This window comes from Prionailurus bengalensis, chromosome B1 (assembly GCF_016509475.1).
Source record: "Prionailurus bengalensis isolate Pbe53 chromosome B1, Fcat_Pben_1.1_paternal_pri, whole genome shotgun sequence".
NCBI classification, from domain to species: Eukaryota; Metazoa; Chordata; class Mammalia; order Carnivora; family Felidae; genus Prionailurus; species Prionailurus bengalensis.
The window spans coordinates 77,273,829-77,298,136 of record NC_057344.1 but is presented as its reverse complement, the minus strand read 5'-3'; the positions used below and the strand labels follow the sequence as shown (position 1 = coordinate 77,298,136).

Genomic DNA, 24,308 nt, shown 5'->3' with positions numbered 1-24,308 from the left:
TCCTTAAGTGTAAATTAAAGACACGATGGAATTTAGCTTTCTTTTTTTTTTTTTTAAACTAATCTCTCTGCCCAACATAGGGCTTGAACTCACAACCCTGAGATCAAGAGTTGCTCTACCAACTAAGCCAGCAAGGTGCTCCTAGATTTCACTTTTAATATGCAGTATGACAGAGATTCTACTTTTAAAAACTGAGAATAAAGGTCCTAGACTCCAAACTTTTATGAAACTTAAAGGCAAAAACGGACAGAACTTTTTCGTAAAATAATTTAGAACCCACGTGAGAGGATTTTAAAGAGTTCACTAGAGAGCAGTCTGAAGAAAATAATAATTACTGGGCTTTTAAGTTTTTAAATTTTTATGTTCTGAATATTACATGAAGATTTCCTTTTAAAGAAAGATAATACATATAACTTGAAAATCTTTTTTCTATTACCAAAATGTGCAGTGGCCTTCTATCCCAGAGCACAGGATTACGTTCTTTACCTAGCACAAGAAACTCATGTTTCATGAAGCATACAATTCCAGTTTTACTTATAATTTCCCTTATAATTCTGAGGCGCCTGGTCATGATTTCACGGCTCGTGGGTTCAAGCCTCACACTGAGTTCTGTGCTGACAGCTCAGCCTGGAGCCTGCTTTGGATTCTGTGCCTCCCTCTCTCTCTCTGCCCCTCCCCCTCTCATGCTCTGTGTCTTTCTCTCTTAAAAATACATAAACATTAAAAAAAATTTCCTTTATAATTCTGAATTATCATGTGCATATGAAGGTTAGTAACCTACATTTCACATAAAAGGACAAAAAAAACCACTATACTTTTCAAGTCAATAAAATTTAATAAAATATATATGGAGATTCATGAACTATTTTGTTACTTTCAGTTATCTCTATCAACTACAATTTTGTTGAGAAGAGCAAGGGTTAATGATTATACCAACACATGAAAGATACTTTGAGAAAAGGCTCATGACAGAGTAGATAATTACTATCTTACCAGTCTGTTTATGCGAACAAATTCTTCTGAGGTTTTGGCCCAAGGAGGAAGTTCAACATCAGACACTACTGTCCCATCATCCATCACTCCAAGATTATAATTATTGAAGTTGACAAACATCTCAGGAAGATAATAAAATTCAGGAATCAACTCCTATATAAAAATAAAAGACATCATCATATTATAAACTGCAGAATACTGACTAGATATTCATAAAATGGCATAGTCATTTCCTTTTGTGCAGAAGAACAACAAAATAAACACAAGAAATTTTTTCCTTTCTCTATCACAGATCTATCACAAAGTTACTGTTAAGGTAGACAGTTCCCATCCAACCAAATTTAAATATTAACACCTTACCGGTTGGCATGTGCTTCCTTTTAGGACAATTCTCGTAACTCAAAACTCTTAAATACCAACATTTGAGTATTATTTGAGGTTTGACAAAATAGAAACAGAGAATAACATGCTGTTACAGCTTAAAGTAAATTTTTATGAAGTATGTGGAATTTTTGCCCAAAAGACCAAAATCTTTAAAAGTATTAAAACACAACTGCATTGGTCCCTTCATCAACCAGGATAGTATTCATTACATTTAGCTATGATTTAACAACATGTTTTGCTCACATTTTAAAACATTCAAGTTTAGTTGTAACACACTACCCTTGAGAAAAAATATTTACAAGGAGTCTAAAAAAATGATCTGCAATAAAAAACTTGGTAAAATTAAATATATGACTTTATTAAGAACACTTAAAATATACTTCATTAAGGTATTTTATAAGCAGAAAATGAAGCTAGTTAGGGGTTTTGTGTACAATAAGCCCCATGTATAACTATTTCAGAGGTCCTGTAGATCAGACTTTAAATCCAGTCTTGACATGGGTCAGTGACTCAGTGGTCTTTAGGATACCCCCTCAGGGCCAGCTATGGCAGGCCTGGCTTTCCAAACAGTTGAGTAAAATAGGGAGGTCATCAGATTTTGGACAAGGTCAGTGTGAACTCTCCAGAGTAAAGAAAAAAGATCCAGCAGGAATTAAGCTATTATCACCTCGGTCATCCATGTGAAATGTTGCTTGACTTTGAATTGTACATCCTTTGTTTACAATCACAATAATTAACTAAGCAGGGTAAAAATGAGCTTGTCCTCCAAATGCCTGACAATCACCTGATCATTAGACTTGAAAAACATTTCAATTGGGCATTTTTTTTTAAAAAAAGGAAGAACCCTGTTAAAAGTTAAACCATAAATGAAATGACACAGTGATCACGCAAAAATATTAAGATTCTCATCTTCAAAAATGATGCATCTTAAGTCTTAACTGACAAAAAGAGTTAAGATGTGTGTTATTTTTATGTAAACAAAAAGCTATATCCAATATGTTTGATATTGCATGAGATGAGTCAGGTGTTAAAATAAACTCTTTATTTTATTTTATTTTATTTATTTTATTTTTTTTGAGAGGGACAGAGGGAACATGAGTTGGGGGGCGGGGCAGGCAGAGAGAGAGGGAGACAGAGAATCCCAAGCAGGCTCTGTGTGGTCACATAGAGCCTGATGTGGGGCTCGAGCTCACAAAACTGTGAGATCACATCTTGAGCCGAAATCAAGAGTTGGGACACTTAACCGACTGAGCCACCCAGGCGACTCTAAAATAAACTCTTAATAAATCTTACCACAATTAATCTTAAGAACTTTACAACATACCACCTTCATTTTAAAAATGAACTAAGGGTCAAAGAAGTTAAACAAATTGCCTAAGGTTACACAGCTGACCTATGATAAATTTAGAGCTTAGATCAAGATCTGTCAAACCCTAAAGGCTATGCCCTTATTCGTCAAAATAAGCATGAGTTCTACTTAAACAGTATACATAATATATGCACATATGTATGTATTTTAGAGAAAGAGAGAGAGTGTGAACAGGGAAGAGGGGCAGAGTAGAGAGAATCTCAAGCAGGCTCCATATTTCACACAGAGCCCAATGCTGGGATCATGACCTGAGTCTAAATCAAGAGTTGGACACTCAACCGACTGAGCCACCTAGGCGCCCCAATACTAAACGTTTTAAATACAAGTTTTTAATGTATGTTCAAAGTAATTTTTTAAAAGTAAAAAAGATTTTTCATTCTTCCATAAGAAAGTGCTTTCCTGAAAAAAATTATTATGTGTATATATACTATATATATAGTATTTTTATGTAATAAAATTAATCAAGAAGAATTTTATAGTATGCTATAATTATCATTTACCCAAATATGAAAGTAATTCACTTTATAACTATTACTAATTTGCTAAAGTGTACATTCAATAAATTACAACTTTGAAAAATTGTACCAAAATGTCTTATTTTCACTCCAAATTACTTGTGCTGAAAAGAAGAATGTTACTTCTCCCAAGTCTTGTTCACAGTAAGAGGGAGGATCACACCTGTGTATTCAAAATCAAAAGCGTATTTTGGCCTAATTATATACAAATTCTTTTAATTTCAATAACATCTGCCTGCCCCCATCCTTACCCCAAGGTTCTCCTGATTAGAAGATGTTGCCTTTCTTTTGCCTTTTATACTGACTCTGCTCATGTGTGATAATTTTCCTAGATTCAAAACAATGACAATGGCTGAATTTTAGATACTAGGTTTCTCCCAAGTTTTAAAATTTGGGAGAGCAGTCATTTTTATTATAAATGAAAGATATACACTGTATAGTAAAAATACATAAAAAGCATACTCTTTTTCAAGACCACATCTAGGAAGCAGAAATCAAACAGGGTGATACTTCATAACAATTTTCATACAAAGAAAGTCTTCAAATCTTCCTACGTATGGCACTAAAATTCTTATGATTTTGTATATTTTTCTCTATCTTCTACATGTGTCATTTTATTCAAGTTGCTGAACAAATTGAGAAAGACATACTTGCTCAAAATAGAAATGCCCTTTCTCGTTCTTTTACAAGTTCTAAATTCAATGAACAGAAATATAGTTTGTTCCCAGCTCACTGTATTTAAACACATAAATTTATTATGAATTTAAATTATTTTGTTGCTTTAATACTAACAGCTTACCTTACATATAAATTCACTTAATTTAATTAATAGAGCAAAAATGCACATAAAACAAAAATGAAATAATTTTTAAAGTTTTATTTTATTTTGAAGGGGGGAGAGAAAGAGAAAGCACATGTGAGCAAGCGTGTGTGGGAGGGGCAGAGAGAGAGAAAGAAAGAGAGAGGCAGAGAGAATGAATCTAAAGTAGGCTCCACACTGTCAGCGAGGAGCCCAGTGCAGGGCTTGAACTCACGAATAATGAGACCATGAACTGTGCCAAAATCAAGAGTTGGGCACTTCACGGACTGAGCCACCCAGGTGCCCCCCAAAATAAATTTTTAATGAAAGATATAAACAAAGCAATTTTATACTTTTGAAGTCTTTAGTGCACAATTTTAAACTTACAGATCTCTAATTTCTATTATGCTGGCAAGAAAGTAGTAAGTCATCAATTTCGATTTAATTACCATAGATTTTATTTGTGACTTCCTTCTAAGGATATCCTGTAAATGTTATACAGTGGGCATTATAAAAATATTTCAAAATTAAAAATTTATTAAAAATTAAGCTTAATATTTCACTTTTTAGTGAGATATGAATTAAATCTCTATTTTTTACCTCTCACCCCAAACCTCTCCAATTTCAAAAGAGTAGTCATATAGTTCCAGAACATTTGCAGGGTCTACAGCAGAAGCCTCTTGAAGACACCTTTTTTTTTTTTTTTTCGTTTATTTATTTTTGAATTTTTTTTTTCAACGTTTATTTATTTTTGGGACAGAGAGAGACAGAGTATGAACGGGGGAGGGTCACAGAGAGAGGGAGACACAGAATTGGAAACAGGCTCCAGGCTCTGAGCCATCAGCCCAGAGCCCGACGCGGGGCTCGAACTCCCGGACCGCGAGATCGTGACCTGGCTGAAGTCGGATGCTTAACCGACTGCTCCACCCAGGCGCCCCATCAACGTTTATTTATTTTTGGGACAGAGAGAGACAGAGCATGAATGGGGGAGGGGCAGAGAGAGAGGGAGACACAGAATCGGAAACAGGCTCCAGGCTCTGAGCCATCAGCCCAGAGCCCGACGCGGGGCTCAAACTCGCCGACCACGAGATCGTGACCCGGCTGAAGCCGGACGCTTAACCGACTGCGCCACCCAGGCGCCCCTAGACACCCTTTTTTCTGTCTTTTGTGCAAGTCTAAGCAAACAGAACCAATTATGTAAGGTGTCCAGAAGAAGCAGTTTCAAAAGTTAGTATTTTTTTAATGTTTAATTTTTTTTGAGACAGAGAGAGAGAGAGACAGAGCATGAGCAGGGGAGGGGCAGAGAGAGAGGGAGACACAGAATCGGAAGCAGGCTCCAGGCTCTGAGCTGTCAGCACAGCGCCCGACGTGGGGCTTGAACTCACGAACTGTGAGATCATGACCTGAGCCAAAGTCGGATGCTCAAACAACTGAGCCACCCAGGCGCCCCTCAAAAGTTAGTATTTTTAAAGATAGAAGCTAAAGAAGAGGGAGGTTGTCCCCAAGATTAGAGAAACATATTTCTCAAAATCTATATATAATCGGCTTTTGGGAGAGGTGGGGATGAAGAGGTTAAGCTAAAACCCAGGGGATAGCAAGCAGTGATCAGGGTCATTGCCTGCTCATATAGTACCTATTTATGGATTAGAAAAAGGTAACCCTTCTAGACTAATGGAGCAAAAGGGTACTTAGTTTGGTAAGTATGCTACTGGCTGGATTTCAGCTCCTATTCCTTCCTTCAGTCAAGTGCCAGTACATACAATCTGCCCAACTGCCCAACATGGTAGGCTCATGACGGTGCACTTAGGAAAGCTAGTCCCTTGGCACCAAGGTCTTTGTAATCAGCGAGTATTTCTTAACCCAAACAGAGCTGCCTGCTTGCAAAAGACCATGAGGATACGACCAATGAATAAGATGGACAGAAGATGTGAGGGCCACTTTTCTAGGTATCACATAAGCCTGGAATAAGAGGTCCCTGCTCTACTCTCTAATGACTGTGAATGAATTTCCCACTAGCCTAATATGAAGAAGATGTGAATTCATATTGGGACATTTCTTATACACTTGAGTAGTTGGTAATTATGAATTATATATGCTCCAATCATAAAAAGATATCAATATATTCAATGATAATTCTTTTTTTCTCAGTGATAATTATTTCTAAGGAGGCAAAATGGTAGGAAGAATGCAGTACAGGAAGAAATATAATGTAAATGCTACTTTCATTAAAAGAATAAAACTTCACAATGTATAGAACTGTTGAATCATCATTATAGTGTACACCTGAAACTAATATAACAGTGGATGTTAATTATATATGAATAAGAAAATATAAGCTAAAATATTTGAAAAATTAAAAATATTAAAGAATAAAATGTTAAAGAAGTTCCTCTTATTTCATTATTTTATTAAGCCTTAGGTAGGCTTCTGAAGGGTAATAGAACACATTATCACAAAGAAGTATTCATTTACTTTTTGTTCTTTGCAGAAAACTGTGTTAAAATCTGGGATATAGAGACATGATTATCTAAATTTCTAAATAAGAGTGAAAGGATACATTTATTGGGAGGAAACTGGTTGTAGGAACAAACAGCACTCCAGAAATTCAAAAAAAGAAAATGATGCATAAATGTTGGGGTGGACAGAGAAACCTTTAGGGAAAGAGCATAATACATTGTATTTCCCTAATACAGTGTTCATCAAACGGTACTGTAATTGTCTGCTTCTATCTCCCTTTAAATTGAAGTTTCCATGAGATTGAAGACTACCTATCTTGTTCAGCATTAAACCTCCACAGCCTAGGCACAGTGTGTAACCCATATTAGGCATTCAGAAAAACTCTGTTGAATGAATGATTGAAAATGGTATTTAAAATAAATAATCAGAGAAGAAAGATGAGAATAGTCCTGAGAAGGGGAATACAGGGATTGAGATGTGCCTATCATTTGTTTCCAATGATCAATGAAGAACAATTTAATTGGTTTAGAGAGGACTGTATACATGTAGTGGCAGATGAAACTAGAGATATAGGTAGGGTCAAACTGTGGAAAGCCCTGAATGCCAGGCTATGAATTTCAGCTTTTTCTTCATAAGAAAAAAATTTTCCATTAGGAAATTTTAAAAATGAACATGAATTTAAAATGATATAAATGTTTCTAAGAAATTAACAGTGAAGAGAAAGATTACAAAGAATCTACATGTAATATCAAGGACATAATCAAGTAAGCACAATTAAGTTGAGTAAAGAAGGGACCGTATACACTTCAACCATGTTACAACCTCATTAAAAGAAAATCTGCATAAATAAATCAGTTGATAGGAGTTGGAATACCCTCTTACTGTAAAACAAATACACTGAACTCAACTGAGATACAAACAACATTTGACAAAAAAGTACATATAATGCCTAAAATTTACTATGGATATAGTGACATTCAAGTATACGTTGCAGAATTCCATCTTAATCCTAAAAGTATCTTCCTAAGAACCATACTTCAATACCAAACATTAAGTTCAAAATTATCTCCTTTGACAGACGATATTTAGTAACAGAGTCAGAGATTATGTCTAATACTTCTAATGTACATTTACAAAGTGAAGTATGTTTTATATTCATCAGAACAGAACATTCTGCCCTGGATAAAAAACATATGCTCAGGAATTCTTTCTAACACCAGCGGAAAATGAGAAGCAAAAAACACAGACAGAAGACAGAGATATTTATAATTCACATTTTCTTCTGACTTGCTGACAATAATTTTAATCCCTTTCTTTTAATTAGGCAGATGGGTCATAGAGGCAGGTAACATGGTCAAAATATACTGCATCATCTCCTAAAATAAAAACTTGAAAGGTTCAACCAGAGGTTATACCACAGCTCAGGATAAGCCCATTGCTTTGATCACCAATCCTAAGGCTTTCATGGCATAATGACAAGCATTGGTTGTGACCACACATATGCTTCAGTTTTCTTTATTAGGATATGATCCCCACTGATACAGCCTCTGCAGTGAGGTTGTATGATTCTCCTAATAGACATCAATTCCGTCCATTCAACTAAACCCATCACTTCTATAATACCTGGGTAACCTAGAAAATACTGATCTATTAACCCAAAGAAACAAGAAAATCAAACTAAAAACAAAAGATGCTACTTTGGAGCTAAAGTTAAATTTTTATTCTATTCTTACTAAATTATAAAATCCTGACAACTCAAATATAAGAATAATAACAAGGTAACATGTGCTTTGGGGACACTGACAGTAAAAAATGATGTTGAAGGCAAAATTTTGGCTTTTCATCATTGGGAACATGATATATTTTATGAAGGAAAAAAAAATCCAAACAAGCTTTATAAGTAAATAAAAGAGTTAATGAACAACATGTTATGGAAAAGATAATGAACACGTTCTGAGACATTTTAACATTCAAATATTTATTTTCTTAGCCCACAAATGAGAAAAACCTTTTTAAAAAACTGATTAGAGTTGAACTGTACCTATAAGTCATTTTAAATGGACTGTATATCAGTAAGTTTTCAAATTAATGTTTAAATTTAGTTTCTCTTTATTTGGTAGATAACATGCTATTTTTTCCTTTAACAAAAGAAACATAATAGCAATTTTTAAAACTGGAGAAGGAAAAATAATCTATAATCCTTCTAGACAAATCTAATAAATATCATGTGGTTTTAGGTATTATAAAACTGTCATTTCAAAAGCACTTAAATAAAGAAAAATCATGGATTACAAACCAATAAATAATAGATAATCTATACCAATCTAATACAGTAGAGAAAAATAACTGCATTTGAGTCTTATCTACTCAAATTACTGGTCACATGCCCTTAAATGAATTTTTCTTCTGACCTAACACTTATTCACGTGAATTGTCATTTTTAAAACACAGGGTTGCTGTCAGGCTAACAACACAAAATTTTATGTACACATAAGATATTATTATTACTATTACTATTATTGTTAGTAACATGACCCGTGATAAAAATCCAAAATTAGAGATTCAACTTGACTGACTTTGAAAGCAAACAGGTCATTTGCTGAATTATGCCCATTCATAAAAGCATTTAATATAATTCTAAGGGCATTTTAAAGAATTTATTTATAAAAATATGTCCACAAAAATATTTGAGACTTAATAATTCCCACTAAATATCATATTTAAAACAAATATAGTTATTTTTTATTAGCAATCACTGTAGAGCTTAACATGGCTCACTTTATGAAGACCCTGAATATTTTAGTTTTCTTCTGCTTTCAACACGTTTAACACTTCTATATTTGAACTGGACATCTTAACTGAGCCATTTGCTGTTCTAGGCCCTATCTTCAAGGAAATCGTAATTTGATAAGAGATAATGAACATTAATAATGCAAACAACATGCAAGGTGTAAGTGCCATAAATAAAATGCCCACCTTAAATCCTTTCTAGAGTAAGTTGTAAAATACATAAATATATGCATACAGCTATGCGTATGGGAGAGAAGTTAATATCAGTGTCTATGAACATATTAATGTACAGCCCACATTTTTAATTGAATAAAAATATCATAAGATCACCAGTCAAAAAGCAAATCACAGCTGATGTGTGTACATTTTTATAATTCAGGAAGAATTTTCTAAGTGCCTTTTAAAAGATTTTTTTTTCTGCTTAGTACATAAGTAGCATAAGAAAAATATTCAGTGTTTCAAGTAATTTTTATCAAAGACCAAAATAATAGTTCATTGTAGACAAAAGAGTGCAAAGTTCAGTGCTAAAAAAATTAGTGCATAGATACATCATTTAACCAACTGACACATGAAGAAGAAAAGGGTTACAGAGATGTGGTTAAATGAACAAAGCTGAAAGTTGTGCATAAGTTGTATATATAAACAAGAACGAATAGGTAGTTCACACACATTAGAGTGTAAATGTTTTACATTGTTAAGAGAGAGGTGAGAAAACTTTAGCTAACTCTAATGTGGATGTGAGTGTGAAAGAGAGAGACTGATGGAAAAATACAAAAGAAAGAGAGAGAGAAGGCAGGCAGTGGGGGAAGGGAGGACATACACCAGAAGTGTGCAAAGGATGTATGGAAAGGTAAGATTTTAATTTTATTTTATTTTAGCTTTAAAAAAACTCTGAATTATTTAAAAATATGTCTGAAAACAGGAAGAATACATAATGAAAATATTTTAACTAAGAAACTAAAACCACTACATAATCAAAGTTTAAGCTTAAAAAAAAAACAAATGTATCAAGAAATACATTTCCAGTGATTATGTTCGATTAGCTATACTTAAGCACTTTCTCATAAATGGCTCTAACACTGATGCCATCAGCATCCATGGAATATATTATGGTAGAAGGCATGCTGATGGGAGAAAAAAGGAACCTAACTTATCTTCAGATTACAGACTCCTGGGATTTCTGAGGCAGTAGAGGATAAGTCAAAGGTCTCATGTTTTACAATCTCACACGACACAAATAAAACTATTCTATCATCTCCATTTTGATCGCCTCCATTATTTAACAAACATATGTATACTCATGTATACTCAAGACTTTTGAGAGCTAATTCTTAAAGCTAAAACTCATTCATGTAATATTGATAATCATTTATTTAAAAATATTATTTAGCCCAGGGGTTGAAAAAATATTATTTATAATCTCTTAGAATTTAATTGCATTCTCTCTACTTAATTTTAAGTACAGAATATGCTGTATTGACCCTACTCATTTTTTTAAAAATTTTTTTTTAACGTTTATTTATTTTTGAGACAGAGAGAGACAGGGCATGAACGGGGGAGGGTCACAGAGAGAGGGAGACACAGAATCCGAAACAGGCTCCAGGCTCTGAGCTGTCAGCACAGAGCCCGACGCGAGGCTCGAACCCACGGACCGTGAGATCATGACCTAAGCCGAAGTCAGACGCTTAACCGACTGAGCCACCCAGGCGCCCCGACCCTACTCATTTTTTAAGTTAATACAAATTTTACATTCATTACTAATAACATACAATACATTATAATATAGGCTTTTAAATTCAATATCCAAGATATGACCAGTGACAGGATGTCCAAATAGACTTCTTTTGAAAGCTATAACAGTAACAACTCAATCTGTCTTAATTGTTAAAATGTAGAAAACTGAACCATTCCTACCTCTTGGCCAGCAAATGACATTCAGCTATCAGTTCTCTTGAGGACAGAAAAGCCCTTCCTAAAATATGAAGTATTCGTAACCCCATTCCATGTGAAGTGCATATCTATCTAGGTTTTGCTGTTCCCTTCTAGCCAGGATGGCCATACACTCTCCTCTTTATCCACAAATGACCTCTCAGTTTCTGCCAGGCTCTTCCACCAATGCTTTTTTAGTTGACATTTTACCATCTATTCATTCATTCAACCAGTATGTCCTGATTTCTAACTAAATGCAAGGCACTGTTCAAAATGCTGAGATCACAAGGTAGCCAATACAAAAAGTCCCTGCCTTTATAAAGCTCTAGTGATAGAGACATAAACAAACTAATACATATGTATCATACCAAATGGTGACAAGTACTACGTAAAAAAAAATAAAACAAGATAAGGGAATACAGAATGATGAGAGGTGACGTGGTATTATTTTAGAAAGGGTGTTCAGAGAAGCCCACTTCTGAGGAGGTGACCTTTTTATAGAAATCTGAATAAAATGACAAAACAAGCAAAGTAAGTATCTCGGGGGAAAGTGGTTCAGGCAGATGGAACATCATATGCAGGAGTGGACTTGGCATTTCTGAAGAGGAATAACAGCGAAGGCAAGTGAGGGTACAATAGAGTAAGAGAGAACAGTCAGGCAACCCAATAACCAAGATGTTTTCTTTGGGTGGGGAGGAGGGTAAGAGGAGAATAAAGAGTTTGATATTGGACATGTCCAGTTTAAAATACCTATGAATATATATCTAGTTCAAAAGGAGCTAGATATATAAATTCTAGATATATAAATCTAGAATTCGGGGGAGAGCCATGAGATAAGGTGCAATCACCTAGGGAAAAAGTACTCATACAGAAGAGATCTAAAACTTGAGCCCTAAGGTACTCTAATAATTTAGGGTATGAAAACAAGATAATCCAGTAAAAGAGACTGAAAAAAATAAATGGTAAGAAGATAGCCAGGAAAAGGTGGCTCCTTATTCCAGACACCAGGTAAAGAAAAGGTTACTCCTCTCCCCACCTCCCAAAAAGAGGATCAATTAATTTTGTCAATAATGGTGGGAGATCAAGTACAATGAGAACTGAGTATGTGCATTTGACAGCACAGAAGCTGTTCATCAATGCCTCTGACAAGACTGATTTCAAAAGTAGTGCAGAAGAAAGCTTGATTTGAGTAGGCTCAGGAGATAATGGAAAACTGTGAGGAAGTGGACAAAATGGAATAGACAACTCTTTTGGAGTTCATGATAAGTATCACCCATTATTCTTTCTTACCCTACATGCCTATGAGACATTTCTGAAACTTAGGTTTGGATTTTCAATAGGTGATATTATCCTTGTTATTGTGGAAATATATTAACATGTCAAAACTTGAATTCAGACATTTGCTCTATAAGCCTGCTTCACTGTAATTCATAGCATCATTTATGAAGACACCTGATCTAAAGAATCCTCTTGAGGCATATGGTCAAGAGACACACAAAAAGATGCTAAACATCATCTATCATGAGGGAAATACAAATCTCTTCCACAATGAGGTATGACCACACATCACACAGTGGACCACACAGTGGAATGGGTAAAATCAAAAAGTAAGAAATAACAAGTGTTGGCAAGGATATGGAGAAAAGGGAACCCCCATGCACTGTTGACGGAAATGCAAAATGGCACAGCCACTTTGAAAAACAGTATGGAGGTTCCTCAAAAGATTAAAAATAGAACAACACAATCCAGCACGTCCACTTCTGGGCATTTATCCAAACAAAACAAAAACACTAATCCAAAAAGATATATACAGCCCTATGTTTCCTGCAGCATTATTTACTAAAGAGCCAAGATACAGAAGCAACCTAAAGGGCCAAGAATAGATGAATGAATGAATGAATGAATGAATGAATGAATGAAGAAAATGTGTGTGTGTGTGTGTGTGTGTGTGTGTGTAATAGGTAGATGGAAAGAATATTACTCAACCATAAAAAAAGAATGAAATCTTACTATTTGTTACAACACGGAAGGATCTAGATGGTATTATGCTACATGAAATAAGTCAGATGGAGAAAGACAAATACCGTATCGTTTCACTTATATGTAAAATCTACAAACAAATGAACAAACAGAAAAAACGGAAATAGGCTCAAAGACACAGAGGACAATCTAGTGGTTGCCAGAGGAGACAGTGGTGGGAAGTTGGGTGAAATAGGTAAAAGTGATTAAAATGAACAAACTTCCAGGGCACTTGGCTGGCTTAGTCAGTAGAGCATGAGACTCTTGATCTCAGCAATGTGGGTTCAAGCCCAATGATGCGTGTAGAGATTATCTAAAAACAGTATCTTTAGGGGCGCCTGGGTGGCACAGTCGGTTAAGCATCCGACTTCAGCCAGGTCACGATCTCGCGGTCCGTGAGTTCGAGCCCTGCGTCAGGCTCTGGGCTGATGGCTCGGAGCCTGGAGCCTGTTTCCGATTCTGTGTCTCCCTCTCTCTGTCCCTCCCCCATTCATACTCTGTCTCTCTCTGTCCCAAAAAAAAAAAAAAACAGTATCTTTAAAAAAGGAACAAACTTCCAGTTATACAATAAATAAGTCACAAAGATGTACTATACAGCATGGGGAATATAATTAATAATATAATTTTGTATGGTGACAGATGGTAGCTTGATTTATCATGGTGATCACTCTGTAATTATACAAATGTTGAAGCATTATGTTGTACACCTGAAATTAATATAATATTGTATGTCAACTATATGTCAAATGAATAAATAAACAAAATAAATAAACACGTTTTTGTCTTTCTATCCTTATAGTCAACCAAATTCCACGTCCTGGAGAATTACTTTTAACCCAATCCCTTGAATTCATCCTCTTAACTACTTAATTGTTTTAAGCTCTGGGAAAAAACCGGTGAGCAAAACAGTTCAATTCATGCTGTCATGGAGCTAATGTTCCAACAAAATAAGACATAATAAACAAATAAATATATGTATGTCAGACGGTGAGTCATATGAAGAAAAATGAAATTGGGAATAAAAGGGCTTGGTGTGAGAGATGTAATTTTATTTTATTTATTTTTTTTACTGTTTACTTATTTTTGAGAGACAGAGAGAGACAGAGCACGAGTTGGGAAGGAGGGGAGAGAAAGGGAGACACAGAATCCAAAGCAGGCTCCAGGCTATGAGCTGTCAGTACAGAGCCCAAAGCGGGGCTTGAACTCACTAACCACAAGATCATAACCTGAGCCGAAGTCGGAGCTTAACTGACTGAGCCACCTGGGTGCCCTGGGATGTAATTTTAAATGGAGAAGACAGAGAAGGTGACATCTTACTAAGAGGGTGACATCAGAGAGGCACCTGGGTGGCTCAGTCGGTTAAGCGTCCTACTTGATTTTGGCTTAGGTCATAATCTCACAGTTTGTGGGATTGAGCTCCACATCAGGCTCTGCACTGACAGCACACAGCCTACTTGGGATTCTCTCTCTCCCTCTTTCTCTGTTCCTCCCCTGCTCGCACATGCTCACTCTCTCTCTCAAAATAAATAAACATTTTTAAAAAGGTGACATTTGAGCAAATACTTGAAAAGGGTGAAGGAATAAATCCTTAAGGATATCTATCTGAAGGAATTTTTAAGGAAAAATAAAAACAAAGGCCATGAGTTGGGAAGACACTGGAATATTTGAAGAATACCCTGGAGGACGTGCTTAGTTAGAACAGAGTGAGCAAGGGAGCCAACAGTACAAAAAGAGCTCAAGACTAATAGGATTTTGGAAGGTAGGGGTAGGTGGCATAGTCTTGCACAGTAAGGACTTCAGCTTTTACTCTCAACTGGAAAACCAGTTACTTGAAGGGCAAAGACTGCGGGAAGGGCAGGTTTGAAGGAGTAAAGATGAGGAATTTGGTTTTGAACATGTTAATTTTGAGATACATTTTATATATCAAAGGGAGATATTGACGAGGGACTTAGACGTCAGGAGAAACGTACAGGCTAGAGACATAAATCTGGGAGGTTAGTTAAGACTCTCTAGCATCCTTTAAGATACAACTCCAGACGCTCTATGAAGTCACTCCTTCACCTCCCCAGTTAGAATTAATTTCATTTTGTATATATCTTATGACACCACTTATCAATGTCTGACTTGTATTAAAAATAGTTTTATGTTGGGGCACCTGGGTGGCTCAGTCCAGCAAGCGTCCAACTTTGGCTCAGATGATCTCATGGTTTGTGGGTTCGAGCCCCATATCGGGCTCTGTGCTGACAGCTCAGACCCTGGAGCCTGCTTCGGATTCTATGTCTCCCTCTCTCTCTGCTCCTCTTCCCTCACTCACACTCTTTCCCAAAAATAAATAAACATTAAAAATTTTTTAAAAATAGTTTTATGTATACCTGTCATTCTCATCCGAAGGTAAGTGAAATAAAGAACTGATTGTCTTACCCTTTTACTCCAAGTGCTGCCTAGTATGTACTGCATGTGATAAATAATCAATAAATGCTGACTTAGGTGTGTTTTCGAGGATTTTAGTTCAGCTGTCATAGGAGGTTTTCCCTGAAGGCGGGGAGCTGGATACTTATTTCCTAACTAAACCTGCTCCTCTGTGTACTCTACACGCATGTCCTAGTCAAATTTCATTTCTTTCTCTCTGGTCTACAGGATCAATCATTCACCAAATCACAACAGTTTTTACCTTCTAAGTACATTATGAAATTCATCTACATTTCTCTACTACCATTGCCACTACTTTATTCAAGCCTCCACTGCCTCTCCTCTATTTTAAAAGTTTACTGATTGTTTCCATTCTTGCTCATCGCATAATACATATTCAAACACCAACCACAGTGATCTCTTAAAACCACAAAAATCTGCTCGTGTCACGCCTCTGCTTCAATACTTCCGATGTCTCCTTACTTCCCCAGGATAAATTCCAACCTCCCCACCAAAGCTTATGCAGCCTTTCATGGTAGGTCTTCAATTTCCTCTTTCCTCTCCCTTCTCTTCATTTCAGATGCTATGAGCCCACATAGCCTCAATTATACTGAACTGCAGGGACTGTTTTACTATCAGTACCTCCTCTAATGAGTACGTTCATTGAAGGCAATGGCTGTGTCTTACTTGCTGTATCGCAACCAGGGCTTTGACAGAGCATAAATATAATTAAAATAAAAAGTTTAAAATTAAATATTACCTCAGGACTCCATCAAACCTTTTACTCCAATTTTTCTAAAATTTTAACACAGGTTATTTTAGTACTGTATTACTGTCCTAAATTCTAGGCCTCTGGAGAAGTACAGTTCTCCAATAATCTTCATTTTAGATCCATCTACTACTGCCCTCCATTCTGAAATAATGAACCTAGGTAATATTTATGACTTCTTCCACTCTTCAATCCTAATTATTAATAATTCCTTAGAAGAGAAGGAAAAGAGTTTAAGATGAGCAAGTCAGATTGTACTTACCCATTAGATTAAATGACTGACAATAAGGGTACCTGAAATAAGTATGGAGCCTCAGAGCCAGGGGTAAAATCAGTGACATGAACTACCTAGAAAAACTTAGATATCTGTGTAATATTCAGATGTGGATTGCCTACTGAAATTCATTCAAGCTTTATGAGTCTGTGATTTGCTTCACAAAATTTGGCCATAATGATTCAGTAATCTATTCTGCACTTCAGTTTCTAAACTTAAGTGAGTTTTTAAAACTTGAAACACAGAATCTGTTGGGGATTTTAAAATGTTACTTATCACAGTGAAGATTCTCCAACCCAATTTTAACACTTCCTATTTCAATCCTCAAGAATTCCTATTATTGCTACTACCTATCAATATTTACATGAAGTACATCATCAGGAATATTGTTCTAAGCATCCATGGCTTGAGATGGTAGCCATTAATCTAATAATTTCATACTGATTACATGTTTAAAGAACAATATTTTGGATATATATGTTAAACATATTACTAAAATTAATTTCATTCACATGGTTCTGTTCACTTTTTAAAATGTGACTATAAGAAAATTTAAAATTATACATGTGGCTGGCAATTGTGGCTTGCATTATGCTTCTATTGACTAGTAGTAAGCCTACTTAAAGAACTGACCAACACATCTAACAGTTTATCCAGTAAGAATGAAAAACATCATTGAGGGTCATACCTGAAATGAAACCACCAATGATACACAAAAGTACAAATGATCCCCGGAATTTTAAAATGATAAATCATGCTAAAAAAATCAAAGGCTGTTTTAGTAAAGTTTAATAAGGTCTTTTTCTTCTCTGAAATAAAAGAATTCATATTTTTACTTTTATTTCATAGGAATAACCTTTATTTTTTAGTAAGTTATTCTCTCAATATTAGCAGAATGCAAGAAATAGGGTTTCTAAGATATTAAGGTGACAGTTCCCCTAGGGCACAAAAAGAGTTAAGTAGTAGAAATGTTACCATGTTGTTATTTTTCCCTAAAAATAAATAATTAAATAAATCTTCTATCTACCTCACAACACTTCATTTGTGTATATGTGTTTGAAGATTTTATTTTTAAGTAATTTCTACATCTAATGTAGGGTTCGAACTTATAACCTCGAGATCAAGAGTTGCATTCTCTATAGACTGAGCCAGCCAAGCACTCCACAACAGTTCATTTTTGTAAAACGTCATGAAAACATTTTAGAAAATGGATATCATATTCATCAAGCAAGGTATACTTTAGAATACACTCAACAAAGTGATTCTTACTACCCAGCCTCATGTTTCACTATTCTCTCTGTACTGTTTAACATTTTCCTTAGTATTTTCAGACATTCAACACAATACAAATAAAGATCAGACTATAATTAATATGATTCCATATTCCACATTCCAATGGTGTATGTATTACATACTCTTCAAAATATTTGAAAAGTTGTAGGGACCAAATTAGTTCATTATCAATAGAGAAAATGGGGTAGATAGGACATCCTATCTACCCTACAGATATTCTGTGGTTTAAAAAAAAAAAAAGAGAGAATATGCATATTAGTTAGAAGAACAAGTACATTTTAGCAAACAGTCCTGAAGAAAATTTCTGTGACTCTGATCATAATGAAATAGTATTTATGAATAAAACTATTACTTTTAACCAAGCCAAATCAACTTGACACTTGGAATTAAAAAAAAATAATTAACTTTTCCCTTCACTTTGTGCTCTACTTCTTCATACAGATGCTTTATATAACACTGCTAGAAAGCCAGAAATTAATACAATAGCAAGAACTGAAATCCTAGTATTTGTCTAGTAGTTAGAGCTGTTTTATTAAAGTCTGCTGAGGCATTCAAAAGAAAGTGAGGTGAGTTTGATTTTTAATTATTTGTGAAGGAATAAGAAAAATTGGGAAAGAGAAAGGTAAAGAAGTTCATGTGGGTTTTATTTTTTGTTTGTTGGTTTTAAAGTTGCAGCTATTTTGTGTGGGTTTAAAATTTTTTTTACAGGTAGGGTATTTTAAGGCAAGTGTTTGGGTAAATGGAACTAGGCTTGTGCTCACTGAGGAATCTTGACAGAAAAAGGCTGAGATTTGGGAAAAAGAGATGTCAAAACTACAAGGATCTATCAGATGTACCTGCTGTCCAACAAAGCATTAAGCAGGAATGTCTAGTACTTAGGGGTAGAAAGCTAAAGATATACACACTGTCTGTTTATTATGGAGCAGAAAAAAAAATCAAATTCATGCTTTTATTTTTAAATTTCAAGTACCAAATTCAAGTACGAGGTTATAACTTGGTCATGAGATGCTTAACAAATGAAGGAACTAACAAATTTTTTTTAAAATCATGTCTTCAATTTGACAAAAAAGTTAGGCTTAACACTATTTTCATGTGTCCATATCCCTTACTTCTCAAAAGAGGTAAATGAATAATTCAATAGCTTTGGGATCAGAAGTAGAACTCAACAATAATTATTAAATCATTAGCTATTCTCATTTACTGTTATCTAATTACTCATTTCAAAATTATCTACTGATGATTCTTTTTTTTTTTTAAAGTAAGCTCTGGGCCCAATGAGGGACTTAAACTCACAAGACTCAGATCAAGAGTCACTTGCTCTACCAACTGGGCCAGCCAGGAGCTCCTCTACTGATAACTCTTAAAGAATATGATATATAATTTCAAGAGAATTTCAGAGTACATTATTTGCAATATCAAAAAATCCTATCGATTTCCCCAAATAAAAGATTCCTTCATATAATGTAATCTTCAATAAAATAGCTTTGATAGAGGCAATGTTATACTCTACTATAAGATAAAGTGTGTGAATACATTTTATAAAGTATCATATTAAAATATATAATTATCATATTAATTTTTTAAAGTACTCTATAGTAACATGTTTAAACATTAGTAATGTAGCTTTTCCTCTTCTAAACCCCAATATTTCTTATATGGTGCCTATCATTTTCTTCCATATAGTATAAATAGTTACACATAAATCATATTTCTTTATGAGACCATAAGGAGTTTACATCCATAGGCATATCTCAGTATATTCAACAGCATCTGACCCAGCAGATAGAGACATTATGTTATGAAAGTAAAATACTGTAATTTCTGAGGGTAGAAACAAAGATCTAGTATGAATTATGTTAGCTACTGTGCAAAGTTTTTGATTTTTTACAGTAGTGAACATATAGATAGGAGCAGAACTCTTCTTTCCCCTCACTAATAGTGCAGTTTTATACCAAAGAGAAGCAGGTATGAATTTAGAACTGGTAGCAGGTAAAAGAGGATTACCTTAAGAAAAGACACATGGGATCTCTAAAATAAAATGAAATGAAATGAAATAAAATACATTAAATTAAAATGCTGAGATTCTTCTCACGGTATTTTACTGACTGTATTAATTTTATTCACTGAGTCTAGAATGCCATTAAGCATGCTATCTTACATTCATACTACTATATTTTTCCTTTAAAAAAATACTTAAAGGAAGCAGAAAAACAACCATTCTACAACTAAAGAGAAAGAGACAGGGAGACATACAGCAGGTAGTGACAGACAAAGAAAAGAGAGAGATAGGCAGAGAGAAATTCTATACAGTGGTTCTTGGTCATTTAATTAAAGCTTCAGGCTTTGAGGCTTCTCTTCAGTAAACAGTGCTACACTGCTAGGAGAGAAATTGTCAACATTCATTCAACAAGGAACATACTGACAATAATAACTGTAAAATCAAACATTTCTGGGTGAAAAAAAAGAAACATTTCTGTACCTTAATATCAGATGTATCACGCTGACAGTTTCGCCAGGCTCTGGAAACTGATGAAAAGGTTCGATCTGCATGATCAAATTTCCCTCCTTGCAAATTTAGGAAATAAGTTGTGAAAGGTTCCTAAAAAATAAGCAATTAAAAAAATCGGTATGTTTCCTCATGCATAAAAATATGGTTTTTATAGATCATTATATTTAGATACTGTAATGACTAATAGACATTAACCAGATATATACAAACTAGATATAGAATGGGAATTATATCTAAATTACTACATTAATGTATTTAAATTATTTTTGTTTCAGAACAAAAGAAATATTTCCAAAATTTGGCATTTTCAACATTTTTCAGATTCTCTTCTTTTCCAAGAACAATTTATTAATAAAATTCAGACATATATTAGATTGCATTTTCTTCATAATATAGGGGAATAGCCTAATATGTAATTTTCTGATTGTTATGGCTCAATATTTAATTTATGATTAAGAAAAGAAAAATGTTTAGAAGATTTAAAAGCCTCCTCTTAGTTAAAGAACACTTAAACACATATTAGTGGATAATTGCTTGAAATTAGCTAAGCACTATAAATTACTTCTAGGATTTATGTCTGCCTTACCCTTCTAACAAGCTTTAATTAATGATGTGCTGCTAATGCTTTCCCAAAGAAATTACTTTCTAGTAGATGAATCACCTTTCAATTTTACAGAAACATTTCTTGTTTAACCAATATATTATCAATACACAGCAGCCTTGGTATAATCTATAAACATACCTTATTCCATTTGGGGCAACTGAAGTTTCTGAAACATATGAATGTATGTCTATCTTAACAAAATCTTATTTAGCTCTTATTTTAATAGACTCTATTTCAAATAACCTATGTTACAATTTAGAGTCTGAGGAGATATCGACCATTTGAAGAGGCAAATTTAAGAAAAAAAAATTCACATCGTTCCAGGTGAAACATTTTCAAGGCTATTCTATTGTAAAATGTTATCAGATACATACCAAATGGGATAAAGAGATATTTATAATTAGAAATCTAATCACTGAAAAAAATTAGCATTCAAAAAAGATGCTGATGACTTTTAATTGCTGCATATTCTTCACAACACTGAATTTATGTATTCATGGTTTATTACTCAAACTGAACTTACTATTCTTAGCAGCCATGCAAGAACGAAACTTGCAGTTGAGTAATGAGTACCGTAGTGGAACCTGGGAACTTGATCATCTTCCCACGATTCATAACGTTCTGCAAAGAATGCTGCTCTTTTTGGATTCAAAGCTCCTACTGGCTGCCAATAGAGAAGGAAAAAACAAAATAAGAATGCATAAATGTAATCATCTTTTATTTCTTTTTTTAAGTGTTGTCCTATTAGCCAGTGTGAAAGTGAATTTTAAAAGAGATATATACACTATTGGAGCTAAAACATTGTGTTATACAGAGAGTGGATAGAATTTTTTTTTTCCAATGCAGGTTAAACATACAGAAAAAAGTGAAAGAAGAAACCGGTCATTTCTCAATGAGTCCAATTTCTGTTGAATATAGGTTTTTAATCAGCCCATAACAAGCATTTTCATAAAGACAATTACATAAAGTGAGTATTAGCTATATAATACTTTGGAAAGCACCTATAAAATCCTATTTAGTTAATTAGAAGCAACAACCAGAAACACAATCTTGATGTTAGAGGATTAATTTACAATAGCTTCTAAGAAGAAGATGAAACAAAACTGGAAGGGAACGAGGAGTGTAAGGAAGAGACTGAGTGAAAAGGGATTAATGTAAATTTAGAAATTTCTACTAGTACATATAAAAGTAGAATTTAGAATATAAAAAATCCCTGCCTAAAATATAAAATATATATATATGTATATGTATATATATTATATATACAAACATACAAAGAATAGAAGACAGAGTACCAGCTTGTACCAAAAAATAATACATTATAGCAGAGGGCCAAAAAGCAGTATAGCAAAGTGTTGAAGAACTTGGCCTCACTGGGATAGTAATAGCACCCAGTCAGAAGGTTGTTTTGAAAATGAATAATTACATGTAAAGTCCTACAAACCATGCTTGACAACATTCAATGATTGCTATTTCTTTTAAGAGTATCTTCCAGAATTGGGGTAAAGTTTGATCGAAATAATAGCCTGTAAAACCCCTGGAACATTGCTTGGCATAAGATAGTAGCTTGATAAACGTTAGCTGGTATCAGTATTGTTGGTGTAGCTGTTGTTACTTAGGGAATACACGAACTCCATTAAAAAGTATGCAAAATTTTGTGTGATTATGCACATGTACATTTTCTTAAGGAAGGCATACAGAGTATTAAGATTTTCAGAGGGGTCTGAGGGCTCAAAGAATGTTAAAATCAACTGCTTTAAGTAATAACTCATTTTCATAAAACATTCTGATCTCTAGAAAATGTCTATTCTTTATTTAAAATATAATTACTATTTCACTGAAAAAAAGCTATATATAAGGTTACTTAATGAAAACTTAGGAGTTAGTCACTCTTCACTAATAAGAGGAAGAAAACACTTAAATTTATCTTATTATTTATGGGGGATATGTGTTAAACTGAAATAAATAAAAAATGTGGGTTTAAAAACAGACGTATTCAGAAATATTCTGTTAAAAATGAAGCAAAGTTGAATTTGTTTTTAAATTGCTTTTCATGTTAACATGTGATTTAAAGCAACATTTTAAATTCATCATTTTGGCTATCTTATGTTAATTGTTAACTATTTTTTAAAACTATTTATCTTTAGCACTGTCCTCTTTCTATAGATTGGTTTGAATCAATATTGTAAGTCATTTTTTACTGTACAAGCAAAATCTTCAAAAAATCTTTCATTGGTTACTATTTTAAATCAGTATCATGGTACACTAATTTAAAATGCCATCTTTTAAAGCAGTAGTTTCTGTACAGAAGAATTAAATCTGATTTACTACATTTATGCCAGTTAAGAATGAAAGTGACTCCAAAAAATCTTTGTTACAAAACCAATTTGGAATGTCTTTAAATGTATTTTAGTTGTTGTCCCTAAAGACTGAGGCATGCAAAAGGAAAGAAAGAAGAAATAAAATCATTGGAAGACAAATTATATGAATTAAAAATAGAATCAATGCTCTTTTTGTATAGTTCTGCAGCATATTAAGTATTCACTTTATCTGCTATTTTTATTACTCTCCAAATGAGTATACCTCCAAAATCAATAGTTATAGAATCACGTTTCTTGAATATAATGCTAAAACCAATTAGGATTGATTTCACCAGCATCTGAGAAAAAAATGGCATCTTGCAGAGATCCATATAGGTAGAACCCACAGTATTGATTCTGGCTGTTATTGTTACAGTTGGTTTCTGAAGCCTGCTACAGGACAGCTATCAAGACATACCACATTTATTTGTAAGCATATAAAAAAGAAGTCCCCAAATAAAAGAAGGTTAAAAAAAAAAAAGACCAGTGGAGCTGTGCAATGACAATGATACACTATCAGCTTACTCAGAGAAGTTACAGTGGGAATACACACATTGAATTATACATTACGCGAAAGCACTGATTTATTGTGGTAATAACATCCACCTCATTAAAAGATTCTGCTTTGCTGCAGTTGGAAGGCTACATATTGTTTACTGCTATAAATTAATGGCAGTGCAAAGAAGACTGTGGAACCATCCTAACAATAGATCTGTAATGACAGTGCTGTATATCACAGCTTCCTCAGCAGCTTCATAATAAAATGGAGACAATGTATTGAGCTAATACATTCTACCATGCTGGCCCATATTTTTCTGACAACTGCTTTAAAAGA

General features: G+C 34.1%; 1 protein-coding gene across 8 annotated transcripts in view; it reads right to left on the bottom strand.

Annotated features, from left to right (window-relative positions):
* Positions 1-24,308, bottom strand: part of LRBA (LPS responsive beige-like anchor protein) — a 786,930-nt gene that overhangs the window by 145,410 nt on the left and 617,212 nt on the right. For all 8 annotated transcript variants that reach the window (XM_043567604.1, XM_043567611.1, XM_043567619.1 and 5 more), the window contains exons 45-47: positions 21,637-21,777; positions 20,480-20,599; positions 994-1,146 (exon numbers count right to left, since the gene is read on the bottom strand). In XM_043567604.1, coding sequence (XP_043423539.1) covers positions 994-1,146; positions 20,480-20,599; positions 21,637-21,777 — 414 coding nt within the window. The remainder of the gene's footprint in view (positions 1-993; positions 1,147-20,479; positions 20,600-21,636; positions 21,778-24,308) is intronic.